Source organism: Rattus rattus, chromosome 16 (assembly GCF_011064425.1).
Source record: "Rattus rattus isolate New Zealand chromosome 16, Rrattus_CSIRO_v1, whole genome shotgun sequence".
In the NCBI taxonomy this organism is placed as follows: Eukaryota; Metazoa; Chordata; class Mammalia; order Rodentia; family Muridae; genus Rattus; species Rattus rattus.
The window spans coordinates 33,120,054-33,145,927 of NC_046169.1; the positions used below are offsets into that span (position 1 = coordinate 33,120,054).

At 53.9% G+C, this 25,874-nt stretch overlaps 1 protein-coding gene across 1 annotated transcript in view; it reads left to right on the forward strand.

Annotated features, from left to right (window-relative positions):
- The window catches only part of Dtx1 (deltex E3 ubiquitin ligase 1), a 29,950-nt gene extending 4,850 nt beyond the window's left edge, over window positions 1–25,100 (forward strand). The window contains exons 2-9 of the mRNA XM_032886538.1: window positions 9,918–10,620; window positions 21,694–21,755; window positions 22,021–22,182; window positions 22,363–22,424; window positions 22,734–22,892; window positions 23,006–23,167; window positions 23,263–23,352; window positions 23,845–25,100. Of these exons, the coding sequence (XP_032742429.1) occupies window positions 9,918–10,620; window positions 21,694–21,755; window positions 22,021–22,182; window positions 22,363–22,424; window positions 22,734–22,892; window positions 23,006–23,167; window positions 23,263–23,352; window positions 23,845–24,069 (1,625 nt within the window). The 3' untranslated portion in view covers window positions 24,070–25,100. The remainder of the gene's footprint in view (window positions 1–9,917; window positions 10,621–21,693; window positions 21,756–22,020; window positions 22,183–22,362; window positions 22,425–22,733; window positions 22,893–23,005; window positions 23,168–23,262; window positions 23,353–23,844) is intronic.
- Window positions 25,101–25,874: the final 774 nt, after the last annotated feature.

A 25,874-nucleotide genomic window follows, 5' to 3' on the forward strand; every position in this document is an offset into this window, starting at 1 on the left:
TCTAGGGCCCGGGGCCATGACTACCACACCTCTGAGGCCCTTTCCTAGCAAGTCTGGGGCTGGCCTTGATGCCAGAGCAAGAAGGACTGGAAAGGGGTTTCTGTCAGGTCCAGCTAAGCCCTATGCCGCATGTCCCTGTCACAGGCCACAGTCCCTCCCCTGCGCTTCTGTTTTTTGGGGGCTACTGTTGGTCAGGCCCATGACTCTTGAATGACTCTGTCATTATTAAATTGGTGTTGCCCAGGGCCTGGTACTGGGCTGGGTGTTGGGGGACTCTCAGAGAAAAAGACAAAATCAATCAATCTCAGATTTTATCGATCAGTACCAAATCCTTGTCGGTGTTGAGGAGAGAGTTAAAAGCCAGCACATTGTGGAAATGACTTCTGAGCCCATTTCTGACACGGAGGCCAACAGAAAAGGGTATAAAAGCCCACCTGCTGCCTGTGTGATTGTGAGCAAACCACTTAACCTCTCTGGTTAAGTAAACTCCACTTACTGAAGTGTAAAATGGGACTAATCCTTCCCCAGGACGCTTTCGCAAGAAAACCTTAAAAAAAAATTTACTTATTTATTATATATAAGTACACTGTCGCTGTCTTCAGACACACCAGAAGAGGGCATCATATTCCATTACAAATGGTTGTGAGGCACCATGTGGTTGCTGGGATTTGAACTCAGGACCTCTGGAACAGCAGTTGGTGCTCTTAACCACTGAGCTATCTCTTCAGTCCCTTGTCCCTCATTCTTAAGGTAGGAGAGGGACCTAAGTGCCTTCTGAGGCCCAGGGTGCTCCAAGCAGGTGACCTGAGCTCCTGTCGGAAGAGGCAGTCAGTGCAGGAGGCACACTCAGGCCTGGGGACAGAGGGAGGCCATGACAAGCAGGGGGCAGAAAAGGTGTTCCCTTGGGGCCCTTAAGACCTGGCAGACTTGGCTGCCAGCTGCTGCCTTTTAGCAGCAAGGCCCCAAGGGACTCAGGGCCAGTACGCAGTACCAGCATCTTAATCTCAGACCCTGGGAGGCTGACATCAGTGAGCCCGGGGCCGGCAGGCTTCTCTTCAGTGAGTAGCACGCCCCTTAGCCACACCCTGGAGCTGGGAGGTGAGAGCATTTGTCCAAGACTTAGTTAACCAGGGGATGAAACACAGGCTGGGGAGTGTGAGTCAGGGTGGCGGTGACAAGGACGACTGTAGCAACCCCCCCCCACGGTTGCTATGTGATACCGTGGATGACCATGAGGGTCCCGAGTCTGTGAGGAGGGGGGTCCTCCTGCCTCTCTTCTCTGGCAGCTCTGGAGTCTATCCTGAGAGCTGGGATGGGGTTACTGCTCTGATGGAGGAGAGAGAGCTGAGAAGGTGATAAAGAGACCAATACGAAGAGGATGGGGAGGGAGGAGGGGAGGGAGGGTTCGCATGGAGATGGAAGGGAGGAGGGGGGAGAGGAGGGGTCATGGTGGGAAGTGGGAGTTTGGGGGCAGTATTATGCCCAGATTCCTCTTCATGCAGGGACCCCAGGGTCCTCCCCGTTTTCCCATGAGCCTCCTGTCTCCTACCTAGCCACTGTCATAACAGAGCCACGCCCAGCTCAGGCCAGTCCTCAGCACAGCCTTGTCTCCTGGGGACTCACTCACCACGAGCCCACTCAGCCTAGGACAGCATCAAAGGACATGGAGCCCAGACCCAACATAGACCACCTTGGAGTCCTGTGGCTGAGGACAGGATCCCCTGGTCTGGCCCAGGAGTTCACTGGGCACAGCGATAAGCTGTGACTTTAGACAAGGCCCACAGGTCCCCAAGCCTTTGTTCCATCTGCAATGTGGTCCCAGAAGCATCAGCCTTAAGTCATTTTACAGGGGCTGGGGACACAGCCCAGTTAGGGATGCTCTCTGGTGTGCGTGAGGCTCTGGGTTCGATTCCCCAGCCCTCCATAAACTAGGGGTGGTGGAGTACAGTTGTAATCCCAGCACTGGGGAGGCAGAAGGGTCAGAAATTCAAGGTTATCCTCTGCTACATAGAGAGCCTGAGGCCAGCCTGGGCCTCAACGGAAAAAAATCAATATTAACTTAATGAGCACCTACTGTGTGCGAGTGTCCGGAATGTCACAATCAACAGGGTGGACACAGAAAGCCTGCCTGCGGTACTCAGTCCTGGTAGAGTGAGGAGGTACCACAGAAGTCTAGGACATGGGGCTGTCACTGACCTTGAGCCTGCCCAGCTGCCAGACTGGGGCTGCGTCTCCTCCAGATCCGTGGCTATGCCCTTGTTCTGCCTCTCTGGGCCCCTCCCACATTCTCTCTGGACCTGGTCCAGGCTGCCACCTCCACCTGCCCAGACAGCAGTGACTGGAGTTCGTGAAGGAGCCTGGCAGGCAGCCCCATAGCCCAGCACCCTGAACTGTAGAACAAAGGACCCAGCCATCGCAGGTGGCTGCCAAGACAGCCTGCCCATACCCGCAACCCAGCTCTTTCACAGTGACAGCGCCACAGCCCCTGTGAGCCTCTGTCCCTCTCTCTTGGGCTCCAGTAGGGCCATCAAGGGTAGCAGAGCTCAGGGGGGATGGAGGACCATTCCTGTTGAGGTCTGAGCAGCTAGGCCCTGTGAGAGAGACAGCCTGAGGTCAAACGCTGACTAGCTAACTAGGTGACCTCAGACAAGTTTCTCTGTCTGGAACTCAGTTTCCCCATCTGTGCAGAGTCCGCAGATTCAATTGCCTAACTGAAAAACAGTGCAGGCAGACGCTGGAAACGCACAGGTCTAGGGGTATCTGACACTCCAACCCACGACACACAGTAGGTGCTTAATAGATCCTTGAAGGCACTGAACCAGTGTTACATCTGTGATCCCAGTACTCTGGAGGCTACGGCAGGATTATCAGTTTGATGCCAGCCTAGGCTACAAAGTGAAACTCAGTCTCAAAACAAACATCGGGAAAAAAACAACAAAAAACAAAATGAAAAACACTTGAAGTCATGCACAGGGTGGCCCTGACCCAGCTCTGATGACCTGTTGCTAAGGAAACCAAACCTTGTAACCATGGTCTCTGGATATTTGAGGATCTGGAAAGCCAGGCTAACGTGTCCTTTATTCCCCTCCCCAAATTTTTTTTTTTTTTTGAGACAAGGTCTATGTAGCCCTGGCTGTCCTGAAACTCACCCTGTAGACCAGGCTGGCCTAGAACTTACAGAGATCTGCCTGTGACTCTGAAGTGCTGGGACCAAAGGCGTACTCTGCTATGCCTGCCTACACTCCCAGCTTTTAAATGTTGTTCGTGAGTTCTTTCTCGTCATAAGCAGTGGGTGAGCGGAGAAAGCCCACATTCATGCCAGTGAGAGCCTCCAGCCTGGCCGTGGGAACGGCCCTCTTAATGCCATCCATATCCACGAATTGCATCATTCATTGGTTGTATCATTCATTCACTGCATCATTTGTTCACTGCATCATTCATTCATTGCATCATTCATTCCCTCATATTCAGCCATCATTTCCACGGCTCTGGCCTTGTGCTACTGACGACGCTGAGATGCAAAAGAGGCTGAGAAACCCTGTCCCAGCCTTCTGGGAGAGGGGTATAGCCAGGCTGAAGGGGACACAGACAGCCTGTCACCTAGTAGTGCAGCTTCCAGTATCATAGAACGCAAGGTTTAAGTTAAGGGAGTCTGAGGGAGAGTCCTTGGTTCTCCTTCGAGATGGTGGAGACGATTCCAGAGTTAAGCCAAGAAAGTTGAACTCAGCGAGGAAGAAAAGTGGGAGGGACCTTTAGACAATCAGGGTTTGGCAGGTGGCAGCCCCCAAGAATATGGTTGTTCAGGATTGTGTCCCATTTCACAGGCTGGAAGGAAAAGCTTGGGGGGATCCATGGGAAGAGGATTCAGGGTCCCCCTGTCTCCTCCCCTTCCCCTTCCCACCCTCAGCTGCTGCTGGGCCAAGCCATCTAAATCTCTGGCTATAGGAATCAGTGTCAGGGAGGCTCCAGGGCCATGAGGTGCACAAGGATTCCCCCACAAACACAGCCACACACACACACACACACACACACACACACACACACAGGCCCCATGCTGCAGCCTTAGGACATCAGTGGCCAAACAGAGTGGAGGAAACTTGGGGCCAAGTCCTCCCCACCCCATCACCAGCAGCTCACCCCTAGGGAGCTTGGGCAGCCCCGTGCCCAAACCACTAATGGGCCAGTGCCAAGCCTGAGAGTCCCACGGGAGCAATCCCAGAGAATCAGATCTGCAGGTTCATTGATCGCGGCCAGAGCAGGAGGCCCTTGACCCAGAGCCAGCTGCTTCTCCCTCAGTCAGCCAGTACCGGGGCCGGACATCTGTGTTTTCCTAAGGAGCCTCTGTTTCCCCACTTTTCAGATGGATCCCCTTGGGGAGGTGATGTCAAAAGTCGTTACTCAGCCCTGGGCTGCCTTTTTTATTGCAGCAGGAGACGGCAGCAGCCCTGCAGACAGCCTGAGGTGCAAAGCTGCAGTTCTCCTGGCTGGGGTTTCCGCTTCAGCCTCAGCCATGTCTCTTACTTGCTAGGTAGCCTCTGTGCCTCAGTTTCCCCCATGGTGACAGGGCCTTGTGAATACACATAGTTAAAGAAACAGCCACAGACAGTCTGGAATCTCAATGGACCAGGGAACTGTGGATGACCCTGCCTGTGTCCCAGAACTGCCCGGCACCTGGGCACCCTCATCTGTACCCCGGGCAGCCAGCTCCATTTCACAGCGTGGTGGAGGATGAGATGGAGGGACAAGTGGGTGCTGGACAGGGAATAAGCTTACTGATGGTGTCATTGTTTTCTGGGATAGTTGAAGATATCACAACATCCCTCCCTGAGCCTGGCCTCCAGAGGTGCTCAACCGTTCACTCACTGCCCAGCCCCTGGTCTGAGGCCCCCAACTTGAGGACAGCCATGGCTGACTCCCACAGGCCCTCCTTCCCACCCGGTTTGGGTGCCCCTAAGTGAGGTCATGCCCCTTAAGGAAGCCACCTCCAAAGGGAGGGGCCTCTAGTGGGGATTGTTTAGTGCCAGAGGGGCAAGCAAAGGTTACCCCCATTGGCAAAGCCACTGTGTTCTGAAGAGCTGCAGGTGAGACTCCCCCATACATGCTGTGCCTCTAGGTGTGTGTGTGTGGTGGGGGTGTCTGTGTAGGAAAGCAAACTGAGGTAGTGAGCTCCCCGTGAGCTCAGGAAGCAAGCAATACTCCCCACTTCCTCTCCTGTGCTCAGCCCTCAACTCTCACCCTTCCTTACCCGCTCCCACCCCTTCCTCTCCACCCCCCAACTTCCCCACCCTACCCCGTCTCTAGCCCTCAAGTGTTAAAAGGGATCAGTCTGTGTGGCCTGAGAGGGAAGGGATGGAGGGGGAGGACAGTAATGAACCTGCAAGGGGGCACACATTGTAGGTGCCCAGCAAAGGGTATACAGTAATACAAACATGCCTTGTGGTGTCCCCCATCCCCCACCTCCCTTCTCTCACTGTCTCAGCCCCAGCCTGCAGCCCTCTCTGACTCTGCTGGCCTGCCTCTAGGCTTCCAGCCGCTCTCTGGTGCAGCACACAGTGCCTGCCCTCTGGCTCCCAGAGAGCTAAGGATCTTGGAGCCTCTGACAGCCTATGAGTGAATGTGTGTCTGTCTCTTTGTCTCTGTCTCTCTCTTGCGTTCTCTGCCTTGTCTCTCTATCTCGCTCTGTCTGCCTCTGTCTCTGTCTGTCTGCCTCTCTCTGTCACCTATGCTCCCTCCCTTTTTCTGGCTGTCACCTCTGTGCTGTCTCAGGCCCTGCAGCCTCCAGCAGACACGAGCCCCCCAGCCCCTCACCAGTTCAGGCCATTTTTCAATTGTTCATTCTTATGGGACAGAGGAAGATGGTGCACCCACAAAAGCTGATACATAACACCAGGCCCAGGACAGCCTTCTGCACAGGTACTGACAGCCTTGGGGTCCCACTCGGGGTGGCCAGCCCCGGGCAGGAGAAGTCTGAGTAGTGGACATCTCCCAGGTTCATGCACGGGGTGTCCAGTCTTTGACTCATTGTTCTATCCACAAATCTAGGCCAAGGCCACCATGAAGGAGACCTAGGAAATCTCAAGATTCAAATCCAAGCAGACACTGGGAGCCAGCTGCCTCCCTTCCCCACACACCCCGGGTTCATGGCCACCCTGGTCAGGAGGGACAGATGGGCAGGCAGCAGCAGCCGCCGCAGCCATGCAGGGTCTAGTAGGGCGGGCACAGCCGCCCTAATTACTCCAGCTCTCCAGGCTCCGATCCGTTCTCAAAAGGACTCCGGGGACACTGCCTTTAATAACTACCACTAAACAGGCAAGAAAATCCATGCCTGGTAAACAGAGCCCTGGGGAGGAGATGCGGGCTGGCCAGCTCCCAGAATCCTTTGCAGCAGAGCCCTCTCCCAATGCCCTAGGTCCACCTCCCCTCTTCTCTGCCATGCCTAGACCCTCCCCTCCGCCTCAGCTCCAAAGGCCTGGGGTTCAGCTGCACATGCGGTCCTCCCCCGGGGCAGGTTTTGGAAACACTGTAGCGCTGATATGGGCTTTTGTCATCCCAGAAGTTATCAGCCAGTTCAGAAGACAAAGCACAAAGGATTCCGGGCAAACATGGCAGATAGCCTCTGCCCTTGAACTAGAGGGGCTAAACTTCCCTGGAGCTCTGTGGGATGATTAGGATTTCACTGTGTAGGGTCCCTGGAAGTGGGTCATGTGTGGGATAGCCTCCATCGCCGCCGACACTGGTCAATTGGCTTCTACAAGCTACGTCACGTGCTAAGAAGCAGCTGTCATGCCTTCTTTTATTTTGTCCCCCCAGAAGTTCCTTGGAGTAGTTGTTGACACCCCCATTTTACATATAAGACCACTGAGACTGTATGAGGAGCCAGGGTTCCTGCAGACTCGCTAACCTACTGGCTGCTTACAAGAAGCATTCTGGAATTCTCACCCATTGTGACCCTGAACCCACTTTGGCTGGGGACCTGAGCAGGACCTGCACAAGGTGGCAATTCCCTTGTGTCCCTCCTGTTCCATCCAAGGCACATGGCTCCTCTTACCTTACCACAAAGCTGACCACCCATAGTACTTAGGGTTCATCTCTTTACAGCCCCTCATTCTGCAAATGGGGAAACCGAGGCATTATGTGGGGAGGAACCTAGCGACCAGGAGCAAAGGGACAGGATACAGGGTTTGCTCCCAGCACAGCGAAAACCACAGAAAATCAATATGCAATTCATTAAAACAAACAGGCATCAGGCCCTGGGGAGTCTTCCTGTGGTTAGCTGGGACATTGTTGCTGCTTAGGGACCTTATTTCATGGCACCTTCCACCCTGCCCCGCCTCTTCTATCAACACCTACAGCTAGAAACCTGTTTCCCCACCTTTCAGGGCCAGTGCTGTTGTGAGGGGGCAGCCCTAGACATTCTAACAGGCAAGGCAGATGACAAGGTCTTTGCAACCTGTATGGCAATACATTGAGGGACAGTCAGACAGGGTCTGTGGTCAGGAGGGGAACCTCCCAGCATGACACTATCTGGCTTAGGCTCCTGCACCAGACACCCTGGAAAAAAAATCTCATGTTCTGAGGACCTACTGTGTGAAGCACTGTGCCCAGACTGGAGATGAGAGAGCTGGAGGGTTAGGCAGAGGACTCCCTGTGGGCCTGAACTGACAGGTCAGGGAGAAGACGCAGAGGACTTGACCGGGATGATTAAGTACCAGAAGTGGGGATATGCCAAGGCAGGGACAGAACAACTCATTCAGCAGCCATATGTGGGAAGAAGGCCATGACATCCATACAGACCTGGATTAAAGAAGTCTGAAGGTGGCTAAGTCAAAATCCAGGCAGAAGGAACAGCCATGCAAAGGCCCTTGAGGTAACACGAGGTTTGGGATGGCTAGGGAGCAACAGGGAGGTCAGGTCATCATGAGGACTTCAGCTCTTACAGGTCACTGGGAGCTCAGGTTTGTGAGGATGGATGTGATGTGGACTGGACGGGATGTTCTGGATGTCCAGTGGGGACAAGGGCACGAGTCTACTGCTCTGGGACAAGCAAAGGAGGCAAAATGGCTCAGGCACAATGGCTCAGAGGAGCCTGGAATCTGGCAACAGAGCTGTCAAAGAGTCAGCTCAATGGGTCCACCTGGTCCCAGGAGGGAGGGTGGAGCCAATGGCAACAGGTTTGGGAGGAATCAAAGCAGAGGCAGGATCCTCCCCCACAGCTTTGGGGAGCTCTGCCCACCTGGCCTGTTTCCCTGAGGAGAACCCAAGGCTAACAGAAGAAGTCACCTGAATGTGCTTACAGAACTGCACAGTCATGACACGGGAACTCCAGATGAGGGCTGTCTGCTCCTCATCCCCCTAGGGCCTCCAGAAGACTCTGCTAGAAAGGCTACCCTCAAGTCCTTTCAGTGGTCTGCAAGACATGTTGGGCCAGGGAGCTGTGGCCGACCGTGGAGAGGAGGCCAGCATATTAATCCTCTGTTTCACTGCCGTGACAAAAAGGCCTGGCAAAACCACTGTTTATTTTGACTCACAGTTTGAGGGTACAGTCTGTTGTGGCAGGCGCCCCGTCATGTGACAGCCAGTCAGGAAGCAGAGAGAGACAGACACCATGGCTCAGCCCCGGCTCCTTTTTTCCTGCAATCCAGGACCCCAGCTCACAGGGACAGCACCGCTTACATCCAAGATGGATCTCCCATCTCCACTAACTCAGTCCAGAAACTCCCTCCCAGACACATCCAGTGGTTTGGTTTCGAGGTGATAGATGCTAGGCCCTGGCCAGTTGATGATCAATACTGGCCAGTTGATCAATCACTGTTGTCCAGGCCACAGAGGCCTGGGGAGACATGAGGGATTTCCAACGGCTTTGTAGGAGGTGGCAGCCAGCCTTACAAGTCCAGAGGAGAGATTTCTGTGCTGTAGGCCAGAGCCAGCTAAGGCTTTGAGGAGTCCTGCAGCCTGGGTTATTAGTCACCGGCCGTTTTCTCAGCTCGGCTCTCAGGCAGAGGGGCTAAGCTTCAGCCAGTGCAAGGGAAGCCACAGCAGTGGCCAACTGCAGGGCAGACCAAGATATCACAGAGCTGCGTGGGGTCTGGGTGGGCTCTCAAGGAGCACAGCAGATACTCAGCACCTGAGGGCTGGAACACCCACACACGGGGGGGGGGCAGACAGACAGACAGACAGAGACAGACAGTGGAGAGAAGGAGAAAGGCTACATATGGGTGTGAATGTACACAAGAAGGCGTGGCTGAATGAATGAAGCAAGAGACGAATGAATGAATGAATGAGTGAAGGTGTGGCTGAATGAAGTGAGAGATGGGCAAAGGTGCAACCAAATGACTGGTCCAACGGGAGAAGTGTGGATTCCGGTGGACCCCGTGTGAACGGAGAAAGCCACACCTATTCCGGTTTCTGGGAGTCCCGGAAAGAGCTTGGTGGGCAAGTGGGCCTTGCTCTCTGTGTGGCCACTACCAACCAACCTTTGCTGTTCTCCCGGCCCCTGTGGTTACTCCAACCTTTGGGGCTGCCCCTGCAAAGGACGGACTGGCTCTCCAGGCCCGCCCCTGCCTCTTTTTCCTTCTTGGTTCTCTTTATGGCCCCATCGAGTGCCTGTTTCCTAGCGTGCTGACTGGGCCTCTGCCTGCTTCTTTCCCAGCCCCCTTGTCTGTTAATTTTAATTGCTTTTATTTATTAGTTTATTGAAGGTCAGATCACAGCCTGAGGGAACCGATTCTCTTCTTCCACCGTGTGGGTCTCTGGGATTAGAATCATATTGTCAAGCTTGGTAGCAAGCACCTTTACCTTCTGAGCCATATTGGTGGCCCTGTCCCCATGTCTTGATGCTCCCTGTCTGCACTGGTCCCCTTCCTTCCTGACTCTGAAGCCTGGGCTTGTACTGACAAACCTCTCCCTCCTGAGCGCAGGTACCATGCGGCCAGTGAGACGCAACTTCTATGACCCGTCGTCGGCGCCGGGCAAGGGCATCGTGTGGGAGTGGGAGAACGACGGCGGGGCGTGGACGGCCTACGACATGGACATCTGTATCACCATCCAGAATGCGTACGAGAAGCAGCACCCGTGGCTCGACCTCTCATCGCTCGGCTTCTGCTACCTCATCTACTTCAACAGCATGTCCCAGATGAATCGCCAGACGCGCCGCCGCCGCCGCCTGCGCCGTCGCCTGGACCTGGCTTACCCGCTCACAGTTGGCTCCATTCCCAAGTCGCAGTCCTGGCCCGTAGGAGCCAGCTCGGGTCAGCCCTGCTCCTGTCAGCAGTGCCTGCTGGTCAACAGCACGCGCGCCGCCTCCAACGCCATCCTGGCCTCGCAGCGCCGCAAGGCGCCCATTGCGCCAGCCGCGCCTCCAGCGCCCCCACCGCCCCCGCCGCCGCTGCCACCCGGAGGGCCTCCGAGTGCGCTCGTTGTGCGCCCCAGTGCCACCTTCGCCGGGGCCGCGCTCTGGGCCGCACCTGCCGCCGGTCCCACGGAGCCCGCGCCGCCTCCAGGAGTTCCCCCAAGGAGCCCTAGCGCCCCCAACGGAGCGCCCACCCCGGGTCAAAACAACCTCAGCCGGCCAGGACCACAGAGATCCACCAGCGTCAGCGCACGCGCTTCTATTCCACCTGGGTAAGACCCCCCCACACACCTCCTCCAGAAGGGCACCCAGGGCCACCCAGCGAGTTAGCAAGCTGGACAGCAGGGCCCCATGAGTCAGGGACCATCGTCATCCCATTTACTGCTGGAAGGTATCCCAGCCCACCACCTGTATAAGCTGGTTGGCAAGCAAAAGCCCCTGGCATCCTCCTGTCTGCCCCCTCCCCCAGCGCTGGCACTGGGAGACCATGACTACCATTGTCTGGCTATTCACACCCATGCACGCCCATGGATGCATGCATTCGCGATCCTGAGGGATGACATTTACACCTTCACCATCGCGTGACGAGCACTGACCCACTGAGCCATTTCCCGAGCCACAAGATGTTTATTTGCCAAACTTTCTGAGAGTCATTTTGTGACACCCCCAAAGACGATTCTAGAGGCCATAAAAGAGAGGTACCTTCTGTCCATCACCCAGGAGAGCAGGGGTTCATCCCAGACCAATAGATCCAGTGATGGAAATTTTGTTTTGTTTTTTCATTTACTGGTGGGGCAGGGAATCAAATTCAGGATGTCAGGCTTAATGACAAGCCTCATCTTCTGAGCTATCTTTCCTTTCCAAAAGAGAATGATGCATGGGAACATAGGAGTCTCACCTGCTCCAGGCCATGGTAACCTTGAGGGTTGAACCAATTTTCTCTAGAGAAACATCACTGTCACTTTGTGGTTTTTTTTTTTTAATTTATTATATATAAGTACACTGTCACTATCTTTAGACACACCAGAAGAGGGCATCAGATCTCATTACAGATGGCTGTGAGCCACCATGTGGTTGCTGGGATTTGAACTCAGGACCTCTGGAAGAGCAGTCAGTGCGCTTAACTGCTGAGCCATCTCTCTAGCACTCTCTCCACTTTGGGTTCTTAATGTCACTTTCCAAATTGGGCTCCAGGGACTCAGGTGACCTGGCATGGAGGACCAGTCAGAGGGAACCAAACTCTTGCTTCAACCAGAGTCAACCGTTTTGGGGGGAATCTTTTCCCCGTAGGACCTCACTAAAGACTCCAGGACCGAAGTCCAGTTTTCGAATCCCAGGGTTTAGTGTAACAGGCAACAGGACAGGGCCCCAGTGAGCTGCTGTGAGGCCCACCCTGGACACGGGAGCATCCCGGAAGGTGTGGGAGGTACATCTGCAGCCAGAACAGAGCAGTGAAGAAGAGACCAGAGCTCGAGTTAGTGGGGGTCACACAGAAGCAACTCTGTGTTCCCAGCGGTGGGCCTTGGGGTCTCCACCATGATTGTCCTGTAATAGGAAAAACTGGCTAAGATCCAACCAGACAGGGGAGGACGGATGGGAGGAGGTTAAATGTTCTGTGTACCTGGAGGCTAGCGATACCGGCGTGTGCACATGAGGACCTGAGTTTAGTTAGCGAGCACTGACATAAAACCAAGCAGAGGAGTGTACCCCTGTAATCCCAGTGCTGATAGAATCCAGGGGCTCACTGGACAACTGCAGGGGCAGATCATCAGCCGATGAGTGCCGGCTTGGGGGATGGGGAGGGGACTGGAGGGCACCGGCTGCTCTTCCTGAGTTTAGATCCAGCACCCACATGGTGGCTCACAACCACCTCCAAGAGACCTAATGCCATCTTCTGCCATTTGTAGGCACCAACACACATGTGTACACACCACACACACAGACACACACACACAGACACACACACAGACACACACACATACACACCTTCTCTGAAACTTGAAGTCATTTCTGCATATACGTCAAAGCTGCCCTTGCCACAGGGTGTGTGTGTGTGTGTGTGTGTGTGTGTGTGTGTGTGTGTGTGTGTGTGTGTGTGTATGTGTGTGTGTTGTGTCAGTCTGTCTGTTGTCTTGTGTGTATGCATCCGAGGGTGTGTGTGGAGACCAGAAGAAATTTGTGAAAGCCAGCCACTGTGCTGATCCCAGACATGGAACTCACGTCATCAGGCTTGGTGACAGGCGCCTTGACCCACTGAGCCGTGTCCTAGGCTGCCCACACATCACTGGTCAGTGAGGACAGTGTGGAAACCACTCCTTCAGGACATGCTGTAAATCACTCAGCTTTTCCTGCCTAGCCTTGATTCTCCACACAGGTGCCGTGAGTGTGAGCTCGCAAAGCTGGGCTAGTCGGGGAGGACTGAGTTTCCGCTATGCACACACACAGGAGATAGACGTACAACAGTCAAGGGAGTCAGTGGGCACAGTCCTGGGAGGGAAGGGGAGGTCTGCGGAGGTGGTAGGACAGGGGTGGCATAAAGTCCAGAGTGAGTGGGTAGTCAAGGACCGGCCACCACGGGGGCCGGGGCCGCGGGGGAGCACGTGGGAAGAGACTGCTCTTAGGGAGTTCAGAGGACAGGGCTTATCTAGGGAGGAGCTGGGGTGTTCTATACCTGGCAAGAGGAAAAGCATCCCAGCCTGGGCTTTGCTGGTATATAGGAGTAGACGCTGAACAAATCTAGAAGGTTCTCGAAAGAAACCTCACATAGAAGTAAAACCTCCCTAATGGAATGGGGAGGGGGGGGTATCTAAATTGGGATTTGGAGCCAGATTGGGGAGCCTCAAGGGATCTTGGAGTTGGTGCCACCAACAGCTAGGAACCATAGAGTGCTTGAGCTAGAGAGGGCCTCGGGGACAAGAAAGCCATCTCCTGGTGGTCCTAAGTCCTACTCTGTCCTGAGTAGCATGATAAAGCCATACTCTCCCTTCTCCTGCCTGACAAGTCTGTGTCGAGACCCCCCCCCCAACCCTCCCTCTCCAAGGAGCCCAAGAAATATACCCCTGGCTCAGCATGAGGTGCTGGTAGGCCCCAGTGGAGTAGATGGGAGGGTGGGACAAGCGACCCCTGGTCCTGTCATGCTGTGAACTGGACTAGGAAAGACATGTGGGTGTCTCCATGGACCGGGCAGCTCCCCCTATGCCTGCCTATCCCAGGCTGCTCCCTGAGACGCCTCACATTTCTTCCTGTCCCAGTTCTGCAGCTGAGTCTTTCCCTTCACCCATTGACCCACACTTCTGAAGCCCAGAAACCCAAGGTCAAGGAGGAGGTGGGGCTGGCCACCTTCAAGGTCCTACCCCCTCAGAATCAGGGTGTCCACCCCTTCTCTCTCTCTCTCTCTCTCTCTCTCTCTCTCTCTCTCTCTCTCTCTCTCTCTCTCCTCACATTGCCTTCTCTCTGGGTGGGCTCTCACACTGGCAGCTGTGTCTCCTTGTTAAATGGCTCTGACCATCCCCATTCTTTCTGGAATTCTGGAATCTTACACTTAGGTCCTTGGGTCTCTGCGACTCCCTCCACAGTTCTCTGTGCCCCTCCCCCATGGTTTCCCCTTTCTCTCACATCCTCCCTTCTCCTCTTTCCCACCTCCCAACTGAGTGGCCTTCAGGAGTCCTCTCATTGGTCCAGCCTCAGTTTCTCCACCCATCAGACAGAGTGCCACCTGACACCTGTCCAGAGCTCGCAGGTGTATGAGATCACACACTAGTTGTGACCGTTGTACAGAGGGACAAGGGGCTCCTTGGTCTATGATGTGATTCACTGGGAGGGGGAACCAGAAGGGAGGCCCAGAGAAGGGGATCAACCTGCCCAGGGTCACACAGCCGGTGGGGACAAGCCAAGGGTGTTTTCCACTCTCCCTGTGCTGGGACCGGGAGCCAGCTGGCAGGGTGGGCCTGGGGGGACACATAGGGTGGGAAGATCCGCCCTGTCTCACGGGAGGTCAGCGTCCATCACTGTGGAACACAGCTGCTGGGTAGAGGAACAGAGTCAGTCTTTCCATCCCACATGGGGGGACAGCTGCCGACCTGTTTCTGTTTACTGAACATGCACCATGTCCCCAGTCCCATCTGATGGCCCTGCCAGGACTGCCAGTCTCTATCACAGAAACCCAAGTGATGGCCCCTAGCGTTGCCACTTCTCAGAGGGCAAAATCAAGGCTCCAAAAAACCATGACACTTGCTCCGGTCAAATACTTTCAACTTAGCTTGCCCAAGGTCATGGTGTCCTGTTCCCTTACCCCCCTCCGCCACATGTTCTTGCTGTTCCAGGCTGTGGCTCCCACAGAGTAGTAAAGCCCAAGGTGAAGCAACAGAGGCCAAGTTGGGGCCCAGCTTCAACGTCATTGCTGTGTGATCTAGCTAAACCCATTGCCCTCTCTGGTTTTTGGTTTTTGCAACTTGTAAAAATAGGACTGAACGACAGAGGCTGCTGTCTAGCATGTGTTTTTCTTGGGCCTGTGTGATTCCCAGGGTACAGTCTGCTCTCCCTGTACAACACTGCCAACTGAAAATAGGCACCAAGCAGGCACTGTTTGAACCCCCAAAGCCCCCTCAGTGATTCTATATCCCCCAGTCCCCCACTCCCAACCCCCACCCCCAACCCTGAGCCTATGGCTGGCTTATTTCCCTAGCCTCACCTCTCTCCTTTCTTTTCTCTGTTCCTTGTGAGTTTTCTCCCTGCCATGAGGGTGTTCGCTGGACATCTTTTCCAGCTCCTCTGCATAACTTATGTCTGTCTATCTGTCTGTCTGTCAACCAATTCCCATTTGTTAAAGAACCACTGTGTGGCAGGCAGCATGGAGAATGCTGGGACACAGGTCTCTGGCCTCTGAGGATTTACAGCCTATTCAAGGCAAACAGCCCGTGAGAGGGATGTGCTAGAAGGTGGTTAGTGCTGCAGAGGAACCACAGTTCAGCCCTTCTTAAAAATTAACAAAGTAAGCCAGGCAGGTGATGGTGGCACTCGCCTTTAATCCCAGCACTCGAGAGGCAGAGACAGGTGGATCTCTGTGAGTTGGAGGCTAGCCTGGCCTACAGAGTGAGTTCCAGCCAAGGCTACACAGAGAAAACTTGTCTCAAAAAAAAAAACAAAAACAAAAACAAAAACAAAAAACAAAAACAAAAGCAAAAACAAAAAACAATAACAACAACAAAAAAGAAAAAGCAAAGAAAACCAATAAAATAAAATGTCATTGCTGGGGTTGGGGATTTAACTCAGTGGTAGAGCGCTTGCCTAGCAAGCTCAAGGCCCTGGGTTCGGTCCCCAGCTCCGAAAATAGAAAAGTAAAAAAAAAATGTCATTGCTATTGCCCTTCCCTTTCTATGGCATGGTGGCACACACTTAATCCAAGAACTCCAGAAGCTGAGGCAAGAGGACAGCTGGGGATTTGAGGCCATCTTGGGTTACACAGCCTCTATCTCCAACATGAGGGGGCCAACAAGGGGGCTCAGTGGGTAAAGGTGCTTGCTGCCAAGCCTGATGACCTGAGTTCAAAGCTTGAGAGCCACAGCATACTTATAATCCCAGCGCTTGGGAGGCTGAGATAGACCGTGGATTTAAGGCTAGCCTGGCCTAAAGAGACTCTCTGGGGACAGCATGTCTGGAAGGGAGGCAGGGGCAAGCTTTCCAGGCAGTAGGAACAGACCATGCAAGCCTCTGAGGCAGGAGCTGGCCTGGTGTGTTGAGGTGGGACCCAGCTTGCTTTAACTGGTTTAATCTAGTGTTGAGATGAATCTTCAGCTGTGGGGAGAAGTGCCTGGCTATATATGGGGAGATGATTTAAATTAATATACATATATATGACATATATGTGACACATATGACACACCCATATATACATGACACATCCATCCATATATATATGTGACAGAGTCTCACGTAGCCTAGGCTGGCTTTGAACTTGCTACATATCTGAGGATAACCTTGAACTGTTGGTCCTTGGGTTTCCTGCCCTCTCTAATGCTGGATTTACAGGTGTGCCCCAGCCCTCGCCCATTTATGTGGTGCTGTGGATTAAACCCAGGGTTTCACGCATGCTAGGCAAGCACTCGATCCACTTAGCCACATCCCCAACCCTTGTTTATTTCTTGTGATTTTGTATCTGCTGAATGGCAACATGTTATCTCTCTCTAGGTCTTTACATTTAAATGGCTCTTTAAAAAGAAAAAAAAAAAAAAAGTTCCCAAGTCTTGCAGGAGCCTGAATGCGGGAAGGGAGGAGCCTGGCTTCCCACCCATCCCCCCCTTTCCTGGCCAGGGTAGCTATGAGGAGGCAGGGTCACACCCTCACCACAAGGTCAAACCCAAAACCTCCCAGCCAGGCCCCCACCTGAAGCACTTCCTGCCCACTCCCTGGGAAACTGAGCCACTTGCTCCTGTTTGCGCCCCCATGGGGCGTGGGAACGGCAACCCAGCCTGTCCTCCCCTACCTGGTCTCCACCGGAGCTCTGGGGAGGGCAGACCGTGAGATATAACACACACACACACACACACACACACACACACAAGCAAAATAAATCAATCTGTAAGAGGAGGACTGGACAAATCATGGAAAAATCCAAATCCTAAATGCTAGCCAGGGGTTCAAGTTGTGGGGGATGTACACCCTGGGAGGTAGCTGGAGTGGGGGTGGGGTGTCATTTAAGAAAGGGAAACTGAGACCTGCAGATGGCCAGAGCTGGCCAGTGAGGGTAAGACAACATGAAGGTGAGGCCCTGGATCACTGATGGTGGACCCCAGCCCTCAGGCTGCATCTCCGGGCCTTGCCTTGTCTCCACAGATGGGGTGTTGCAGTAGGTGTCCTGGGGTGATCATGAAGGCAGAAGGTGGCCACAAGGTGGACTGGGGCACAGGGTCAGCACCTGGGAAGTGTGGGGGACTTCCTTCTCCCCAGTGAGACAGTTTCACTTCTCTCTCCTCTCTACCTGAACTGAGACCAGAGCTTTAGGGGGCTCCCCTGGCGGCTCCTGGGTACATGTTAGGCATCCTGAGAAGGTCTAAGGCTTGTAAGGGACATGAAAGACACCATCAGATAGTGTGGCAAGCCTGGGCCTTCTGGGAGATGGAAAGATACAGAACTCGGAACTACAGGGGGTCTTGGTAAGGCTCTTGACTCAGGAAACCTATATGAGGAGTTAGTGGGGATCTTGCTCCCAAAGAGGGTGACTTGATCTGATGGGTAGACGATGGCCTGTCCTGAGGTCACTTGTACAACTCCTGAGCTAGCTCTGTGGTCCAGCTCTGTGGGTTTACCTAACCCTATAAGTCTCAGATCCATAACACCACCAACTCTGGCCAACCTGGTGGGGTCAGCCCAGAGTTGGACCTAGAAATTCCAGCCAAGAACAGCACAGGCCAGCTGGGTGGCCAAAATGAAGTCACTTCCTCAGTTTGGGCTTCACCATGCTGCCCGGTGCAGGGGTCCATGACAGACTGTCTCTCCGGTGTCCCTGCCCTAGAAGTATGGACTTCCTGGAGTATGATATTGAGGTTGATTCTCAAATTACATCTTAGCTGTGTGGGAGGGAGTGCTGGGATTGACTGGTGATGTCTGCCATGGGTGCAAAATTGGTAGTAGTGGTACGCATGTTATTTATTTGACATCTGCTCTGATCTTGTTTGGGAATTAGGGGGTAACATCTGGAATTGGAGCCCTTGTTTTTAAGTGTAACCAAGGGACCCCAGAGCTAGTAAGCTACTTTCTTATCTGGTCAGTACTGGGAACCTGTTTTGCTATCCATCCTCAGTCCTAGGGTCACAGGGTTGGGTGGTTCCCAGAGCTAGAAATCTGGCAGACGAGATAAGAGTAGAATCACACAACCAGAAAACAAGATGGAAAATGCCCAGATCCTCAATGAGAGATGAATTCTGTCCCTCATGGATAAAAAGGATAAAAAGGAGCTGAGCCTGTGGTCAAAGGACAGATGTGGAACCTGATGTGGAAACAATGTAGCTGAGGTGCTCAGATGAAAAAAAAAAAAAAAAAAAAAGACGGGCAATGGTGTGGTGAACAGCAAGTGATGGAATCTCCCGGCGGAGCCCTCCCGCCATAACAGGCACAAGTATTGTCTCTGCTCTCCTGGTGGGAGAAGGGACCAAGTGGGCCTCCTTCCTTCTCAGTCTGGAGAAGAAGATGAGTTCTCCCACCCCTCAATTGGAGCATCTTGCCTTAGCTTCTGAGCTATGAAAGAGAACCTGGTTCTTTCCGTGTGGTCTTGTTATGGGAGAGGAATTAGCAGCATCCTTTCTGGGGACTCCTTCCTTCAAGAATGCTGGGGTTGTGGGGGTGGGGTTCTGTTCTCCAGGAGGTCCCCTGAGCATTGTCATCTCAGCATGAAGGCAGCCCACAAGCTGCAGGTGTTCCCTGAACACCTGCTTCCTTAAGATATAGGTCAGAGAAGAACCAGGGATAGTGTGCTTAGAGCAACACAGCACCCACCCCACCATCACCCTGATATGCTCACGGCACAGGTTTGTGGAACATCTGCTAACACGCTCCTCTCTGTCCAGTGTCATCCCGAGAGACCTAGTTGGGGATATAGTGGGGGAAGTCACAGAAATGCGAAGGCAGAAGAGAGACTGAGTCTCCAACTGAAAAAAAAAGAAAGAAAACCCATTGAGTGTGAAGGAGACTGAGAGGTAGGAGGGGAGGCCAGAGAAGGGCCAGATGGTATAGGGCTTGACTGTGCATGAAGATTCCCTTACATCCATGCTAATGCCAAGAAAGCAGTAAGATTAGGAGGAACAGGCTGTCTAGGAAGGCAGTGTTGAACCTAAGACCTCTCTGAGGGAGGATGCTAGTTAAACATCTTGGGAAGAGCCGTCTGAGGGAGGGTTAGCTGGTGCAAAGGCCCTGGGGTAGGAGCAAGCCTGGTACTTACAAGGAGAGCACAGCTGGTGTGGAGCGTGAGAGAGTACATACACAGGAAGTGAGGTTCAGAGCGCAGCAGAGGTTAGATCAGATGGCCAGCCTCAACAGGATAGAGAATTGAGGTCACAGGGCAGCTGACCAGGACTGGGAACAGTAGTTAGGCTCAGGCCTGCCCCCCGGGAAGCTTGTCCTCAGACCCTCTACCAAGTAGGACCCCAAGAAGGCAGGGCAGAAGTGAAGGCTACCCTACCCCCCCCTTCTGGAGGCTCTAGGTGACAGTGCTTGTCCAAGGAGATCTTCTCGATGCCTGAGAGGAAGCAGTGTCTTCCCACATCAAAAGGGCCACCCCCCAAGGCTCCCACGCTTGGCGGCATGGGAACTGGGCTACAGAAGGTTCTCTCAGGCAGCTTGCAGACTGCAAGAGGGTGTGTGCCACCTCGGGACTGTCCCCTACGACACAGAGACGCTGCACCATCAGGCCCCATCACAACCCTCCTCCCAAAATTAGCCAAACTAATTTTTATACCTTTGGCCTCTTTGGGAAAGAAAAAGTTTTTGAAGCTTTTCTTGACATACGAGTGTGGCCAATCAAGAATACTTTTCCTGGGGTTTCCCTACCAATTTCTCAGGGACAGACTCAGCAAGATGGGGAATCATTTGAACCAGACTTTGGGCATCATGTATCTAAGGTAGCACTCTGATCATCTTGATTGATAGAGGCTGACTGGAGGGAGAGCTGTGTTATGGATTCTTTGGACTTTGGAGAACTGGGATTGATTAGTCATGCCTTCCACTGATAGGAGACGAGTGGGTAGTGGTGTGTATGCTAAATGTTTTCCTCCCTGCCCATATTATACACTGTCCTGACTAAGAAAAGGGGAGTTCTCGTGAGGCACTGAGGAAAGAGAAGTGGGAAGGCAGAGATGAAGTCAAGTATGTCCGCACAGTTATCGTAGATAGGTGTGATGGAAGGGTAGGGCTGTGTCCCCCTCGCTGCTGCCCTGGAAAGATGAATAGTAATAAATTAGGGTGCTGCTGTCCTCCAGGAAGGTCTTGGAAGGTTGTGATAGAGTGTGGAGAGGCTCTTGGATTCTCACAAGACTCCTCATTCAAGGTAGGGAAACTGAGGCTCAGTGTCTTCATCCCACATCCACTGACCATAGACTCCAGGACTCATCCCATCCGTACTCCCTTTTCTCTCCTCCCTCCTCTTTCCTCCCCTTTCCCTCCTCCCATGGGAGCAATGCTTAGTGACTCTAGGTTGTCCCAGCCACTCCTCCAAAGATGGGGCTAGGTAGTGATGATGTTGATGGTGATGACGGTGACGATGATGGTGATGCTGATAACTTGATGGTGAAAGTGGTGATGATGGTGGTAGAGGTGACAATGGTGATGGTGGTGAAGATAGTGAGGATGGTGATGATGGTGATGGCAGGGACAGAGGTGACTATAAATGATGGTGGTGGTGGTGGTGGTGGTGGTGGTGGTGGTGGTGGTGGTGGTGGTGGTGGTGGTGGTGATGGTGGTGGCAGTGGCGGCGGCAGTGATGTTAGCTAGTCTGCAAAAAAAAAAAAAAAAAACATAGGCACCACATCATGCCTGTACCACACATAGAGAAATTGGTTTATGAAGGCTGATGGGATGTGCCATGTGTTGCCAGCCACGTAGTGGCTGAACTAAGAAACAAAAGCAACTGTGGTTGACCCCGAAAGGCAAAGAATACCTTTTGCCAGGATCTCTTCATCTGTAGAGGGGACTTGGTGTTGGACTCATGAGAGTCTTCATGTGCTCAGATGAGTTGAGAATCTCAGAAAGGCAGAACATTTTTTCCCAGCTTATGCATACCTGAATTCTTTCCAGAGTGTTCTGCAGGAATCGGTGCTCTATAGACCAAACCTTAAGAGCGCTAACTCACTGATAGTTGGGTTCCAAGCCAGAGAAGGGGAGAGAACTGAGGCCCAAATGTTCTCTGGTGGGAGGAGGCAGTCTGGAGTTGAGCCTGGAAATGTTGTTCAATAGGTAGAGTGCTTGCCGCGTTGTGAAGCCCCGGGTTCAATCCCCAGCCCCACCTACTACTGAGTATGGCAGAACTCACGTGCAAGCTCAGCACACCGGAGGTGAAGGCAGGAGGATTAGGAGTTCAAGGTCATCCTTGGCTAGAGTGCAAGTTCGAGGCCAGCCTGGGCTACATGAGAGCATCTCTAAAAGCAAGAGTCAGAAGTAGGCCTAGCGGTGTTTCCAATAGAGTCTACTGACTGTACCCATCGCTGATATGTGCTCAAGACGGAAAGGAGTTTCCTGAAGGTTCATCCAGATGGTGGAGACGCAGAAGAGTTAGGGTGTGTCAGGAGGAGCCCTGAGGTGAAAGCAAGCCAGGGCTGTGCTGGAGCCAGTCCAGCTTGAGCTTCTTCTGATCCCCTCAGGGTTCCGGCGCTCCCCGTGAAGAACTTGAATGGCACTGGCCCGGTCCACCCAGCCCTGGCAGGTAAGACCCAATCCATGAGGCCCCGCCTATGGCAGGTAAGACCCAGCCTATGTGCTCCGCCCCTTTGATGAACTGGTGGGCGGGTCTTTTCTTTTGGGTTTGCTTAGCCTTAACCTGAAATGGTTTTCTTGAGTGGGTAGGGTCAGCGTCTAGAGAAATACCTATGGCACCCCCCGCCCCATCAACTCTACGAGGGGAAGGCGTGGCTTGTCATGACTCCACCCCTAATCGCCACACCCTCCCCTCCCCATCCTCCAACCCCCAGGAATGACCGGGATCCTGCTGTGTGCAGCCGGGCTGCCAGTGTGCCTCACACGGGCGCCCAAACCCATCCTGCACCCGCCGCCAGTAAGCAAGAGCGATGTGAAGCCTGTGCCTGGAGTGCCCGGTGTATGCCGCAAGACCAAGAAAAAACACCTCAAGAAAAGTAGGTCCCGCGTGACCCCCAAACACAACCGCAGTGCTCTTAGGACCCAGCATGCACCTGCCTCTGCTTGCCCTCAACTCCCCCTTCGAACCCTCCCTTCCTGCCGCTCCCCTACCTGCTCCCCAGCACTTGACACCCCCCCACTCCTCCCAAGAGACACGTCCCACTATCTCTCTGCAGGCAAGAACCCCGAGGATGTGGTTCGGAGGTACATGCAGAAGGTGAAAAATCCACCTGATGAGGTGAGCCAGCCAGGTGGAGCCTCAGCATCCAGGACCAGTCTCCTCCCAGGCATCCTGGTCTCACTGAACTCACTTGGTCTTGGCGGGGAGCTTAAGTTTAAGAGCGTCACACCTGTCCGTCATAGTGATAGACGGATTTTATGCGAAGTTTTCCATTCCGGCTTTTGCTTTGGGTGGTTAAGCATTTAACCCCTTGTTCCGGGGCTAATCAGGCAAGGGAGTCAGCCCCAAGGTTTTCCATCCCCGCCCAAACTTTGTACCCCTCTATGGCCTTCCTCATGGCCCTCCCCCATCTCCTTGGCCATCCAGGACTGTACCATCTGCATGGAGCGGCTGGTCACAGCATCCGGCTATGAGGGCGTGCTCCGGAACAAGAGTGTGCGGCCCGAGCTGGTGGGCCGCCTGGGCCGCTGCGGTCACATGTACCACCTGCTCTGCCTGGTGGCCATGTACTCCAATGGCAACAAGGTGGGCCACAAGGTGGGCTGCCGTGCAGTGGGTGGGGGCCGTGCGGTTAGGTGGGCAGTGGGTGGGGACTCGGTGGGACCCCCGGGGACCTCACATCAGCACACCTTTCTCAGGACGGCAGCCTGCAGTGCCCTACCTGCAAAGCCATCTACGGGGAGAAGACAGGGACACAGCCGCCCGGGAAGATGGAATTTCACCTCATCCCCCACTCGCTCCCTGGTTTTGCAGACACCCAGACTATCCGCATTGTCTATGACATCCCCACGGGCATCCAGGTGAGCCCCACAGGCAACAGCCCCGACTCTCTGCCTCCCTACCCCCACCCCCAAGATTCCATCTGTGGTCTGAAACCCTCCTGCTGTCCCCACAGGGCCCTGAACATCCCAACCCAGGCAAGAAGTTCACCGCCAGAGGCTTTCCTCGCCACTGCTACCTACCCAACAATGAGAAGGGCCGGAAGGTGGGTGTCCACCTGGTCTCCACATCTTTTAGGCATGCTCCCCCTTGCCCTCATCCCTGTTGTCATTGCTTTCTAAGCCAGCACGCTAACCAGCAGGTCCTGAATCTGCTTCCTCTTCTTCACTAGCTAAACAAAGGTTCAGGGAAGGCAATGAACTTAATGTACAGTCGCACAGCGACCAAGTGGCAGAGCCAGGATTTGAACCCAAGCAGCTCTTCAAAACCTTCATCTTCACACTTGGGTCACCTGATTTTACTAACTGTTTAACCAAGAAGCCAGTCACGTTAGATTGTCTGGTGAAATCTCCAGATCTTTAATCCTGGGAACTAATTCACAAAGTGACGATTTAGTACCAAGAGTGGGGTCTAAGCCTGGTCAGTACTGATGACAAGCCCCGAAAGAAGCAGAACTTTATGTAGTGGATGGTAATGGACCTGGTTAAGGCTCAGAGCGCCTGTGATAGACACCCCCACCCCACCCCTCCTCCTCCAGGTGCTGAGATTGCTCATCACCGCCTGGGAGCGCAGACTCATCTTCACTATCGGAACATCCAACACCACGGGCGAGTCGGACACCGTGGTGTGGAACGAGATTCACCACAAGACGGAGTTTGGTTCCAACCTCACTGGCCACGGCTATCCGGACGCCAGTTACCTAGACAACGTGCTGGCTGAGCTCACCGCCCAGGGTGTTTCTGAGGCTATGGCTAAGGCCTGAGGCCTGAGTTGCCTGCCTTCCCTCTTGCCTCGCCCCTAGCCCGGCACATGCCTCCCTCTGCCAGGTGGGAGGAGCCAGAAGCGCTAAGGGGATCTGGCTGGTGGCTGTGGGGGGTGATGGGAGCACACCAGGCCAGCTGGTTCCAACCTGTGGCTTCCGGCAAGAGCAGCAGAGATAGGACCACCAGCAAGGGCGACTTCCCTATGGAAACGATGGCGCTTTGCCCTTCACACCACACACGAACGCACACGTGTCCTGTTGCACGCACGCACTCACGCACGTACACCCACGTGCCTCTGACTTCTCCCAGCTTGGGGAGAAAAGAGACAGAAAGACTCCCATGACACATCCTGTGGATTCCACCTGTGTCTCCATTATACAAGCTCTATAGGCTTGTCCCCCTCCCAGGACTTGAGTCAAGCACGGGATAGTGGGGACTCTGTAAGGCTTTCAGGGGCCAGTCTGCCCCTGAGCCTCAACCCTTTAACCCATGTCAGCACCGCCACCTGCCCACTGAGCACTGCAAAGCCAAACGGGGTAGAAATCCCGGGTTACTGAGTAGCTTTTCGCAGGCCACTGGGGATGAGGCTATCTTATTTTGTGCTTGTGTCTACCTTTCCGGGACCCTTACTTCTTCCTCCTGTGCCCATCTCTTGACCTCTGTCTATCCCAGGCAAAGACATCGTCCTTGCCTCTGTACCGGCTTCTCCCCAACTAAAACGCTCCGGACATTTGAGACCCACTTCTGGCTTCAGGAGCGAGGGGGAGGCCTTGTTCAGGCTCACGCATTGAGCTGAGCGAGCAGCAAAGCGTTAACTTCTCCCTGCTTGGAAATAAGCGGTGGGTGGCTGATCATCTCAGGCCAACCAGAGGTCCGTTGCCCAGGCAACTCACCAGCTCCGCCTCTGAGGATTGGCTGTTGGGATGGAAGTCAGCCAAGCTTTAAAGGGACGCCAGCAATTGCTCCTTTGGAAAAAAAAAAAATCTACCAGTCCCACTGTGGGTGGAGAAATAAATGGTCTTTCTCCTTGTCAGGTCTTTTTTTTTTTTTTTTTCCTGCTGGGTGACGGTGCTCCTGTGGAACACCGAGGATGGCTTGAGAGACAGTAGCAAGCTAGGGGCAGTGGGGGAGGGGGAGGGGAGCAGGGCATGGACCTTGCAACTGTCCAGACTTGCAGCATCAAGAGAAGTAGACAGGACTCTCTTAGTCCCCAGGCATGCGCATGCGCATGCGCGTGCGCACGTGTGTGTGTGTGTGTGTGTGTGTGTGTGTGTGTGTGTGTGTGTGTGGTGACAATGATGATGGATCTCGCGTGTGGCCCTCCAGGAGGATGTGGAAGAGATACTATATCAGCTCACCGATGCCACCCTGCTCTGTAGCAAGGAGCAGGGAAAAGCAGCCTCGTATCAGAGGCTCTGGCAGTTCAGGTGTACCCAAGCCAGTGGGAGGTGCTCCAGCTCCAGGCGACCCTTGCTGGCTACACGCGGGATAGCGCCACACCTTTCCTAGTGCTCGGAATCCAGCCTGATGGACTTGAGGTTTTTTTCTGTCCAGAGCTCTCCTTAGGCAGACTCAGGATTCACAGGCTCTTCCAGCTCTGCCAGCCGATTGTGTCCCCTCTGTGGGTTACTCTCAAGTCACACCTCAAACCCACAGAACCATTGAGCCCCAGGACTCACACACCTGCCCCTCCAAACCCTCAAATGCATTCAGTGGCTAGGGCAGAGCCTGGGAACCTCTATTTCTAGCCAAGAAGCTTCTCACTGGCCCCTAGGGTACCCTGATTTTAACACTTCACAGCTAA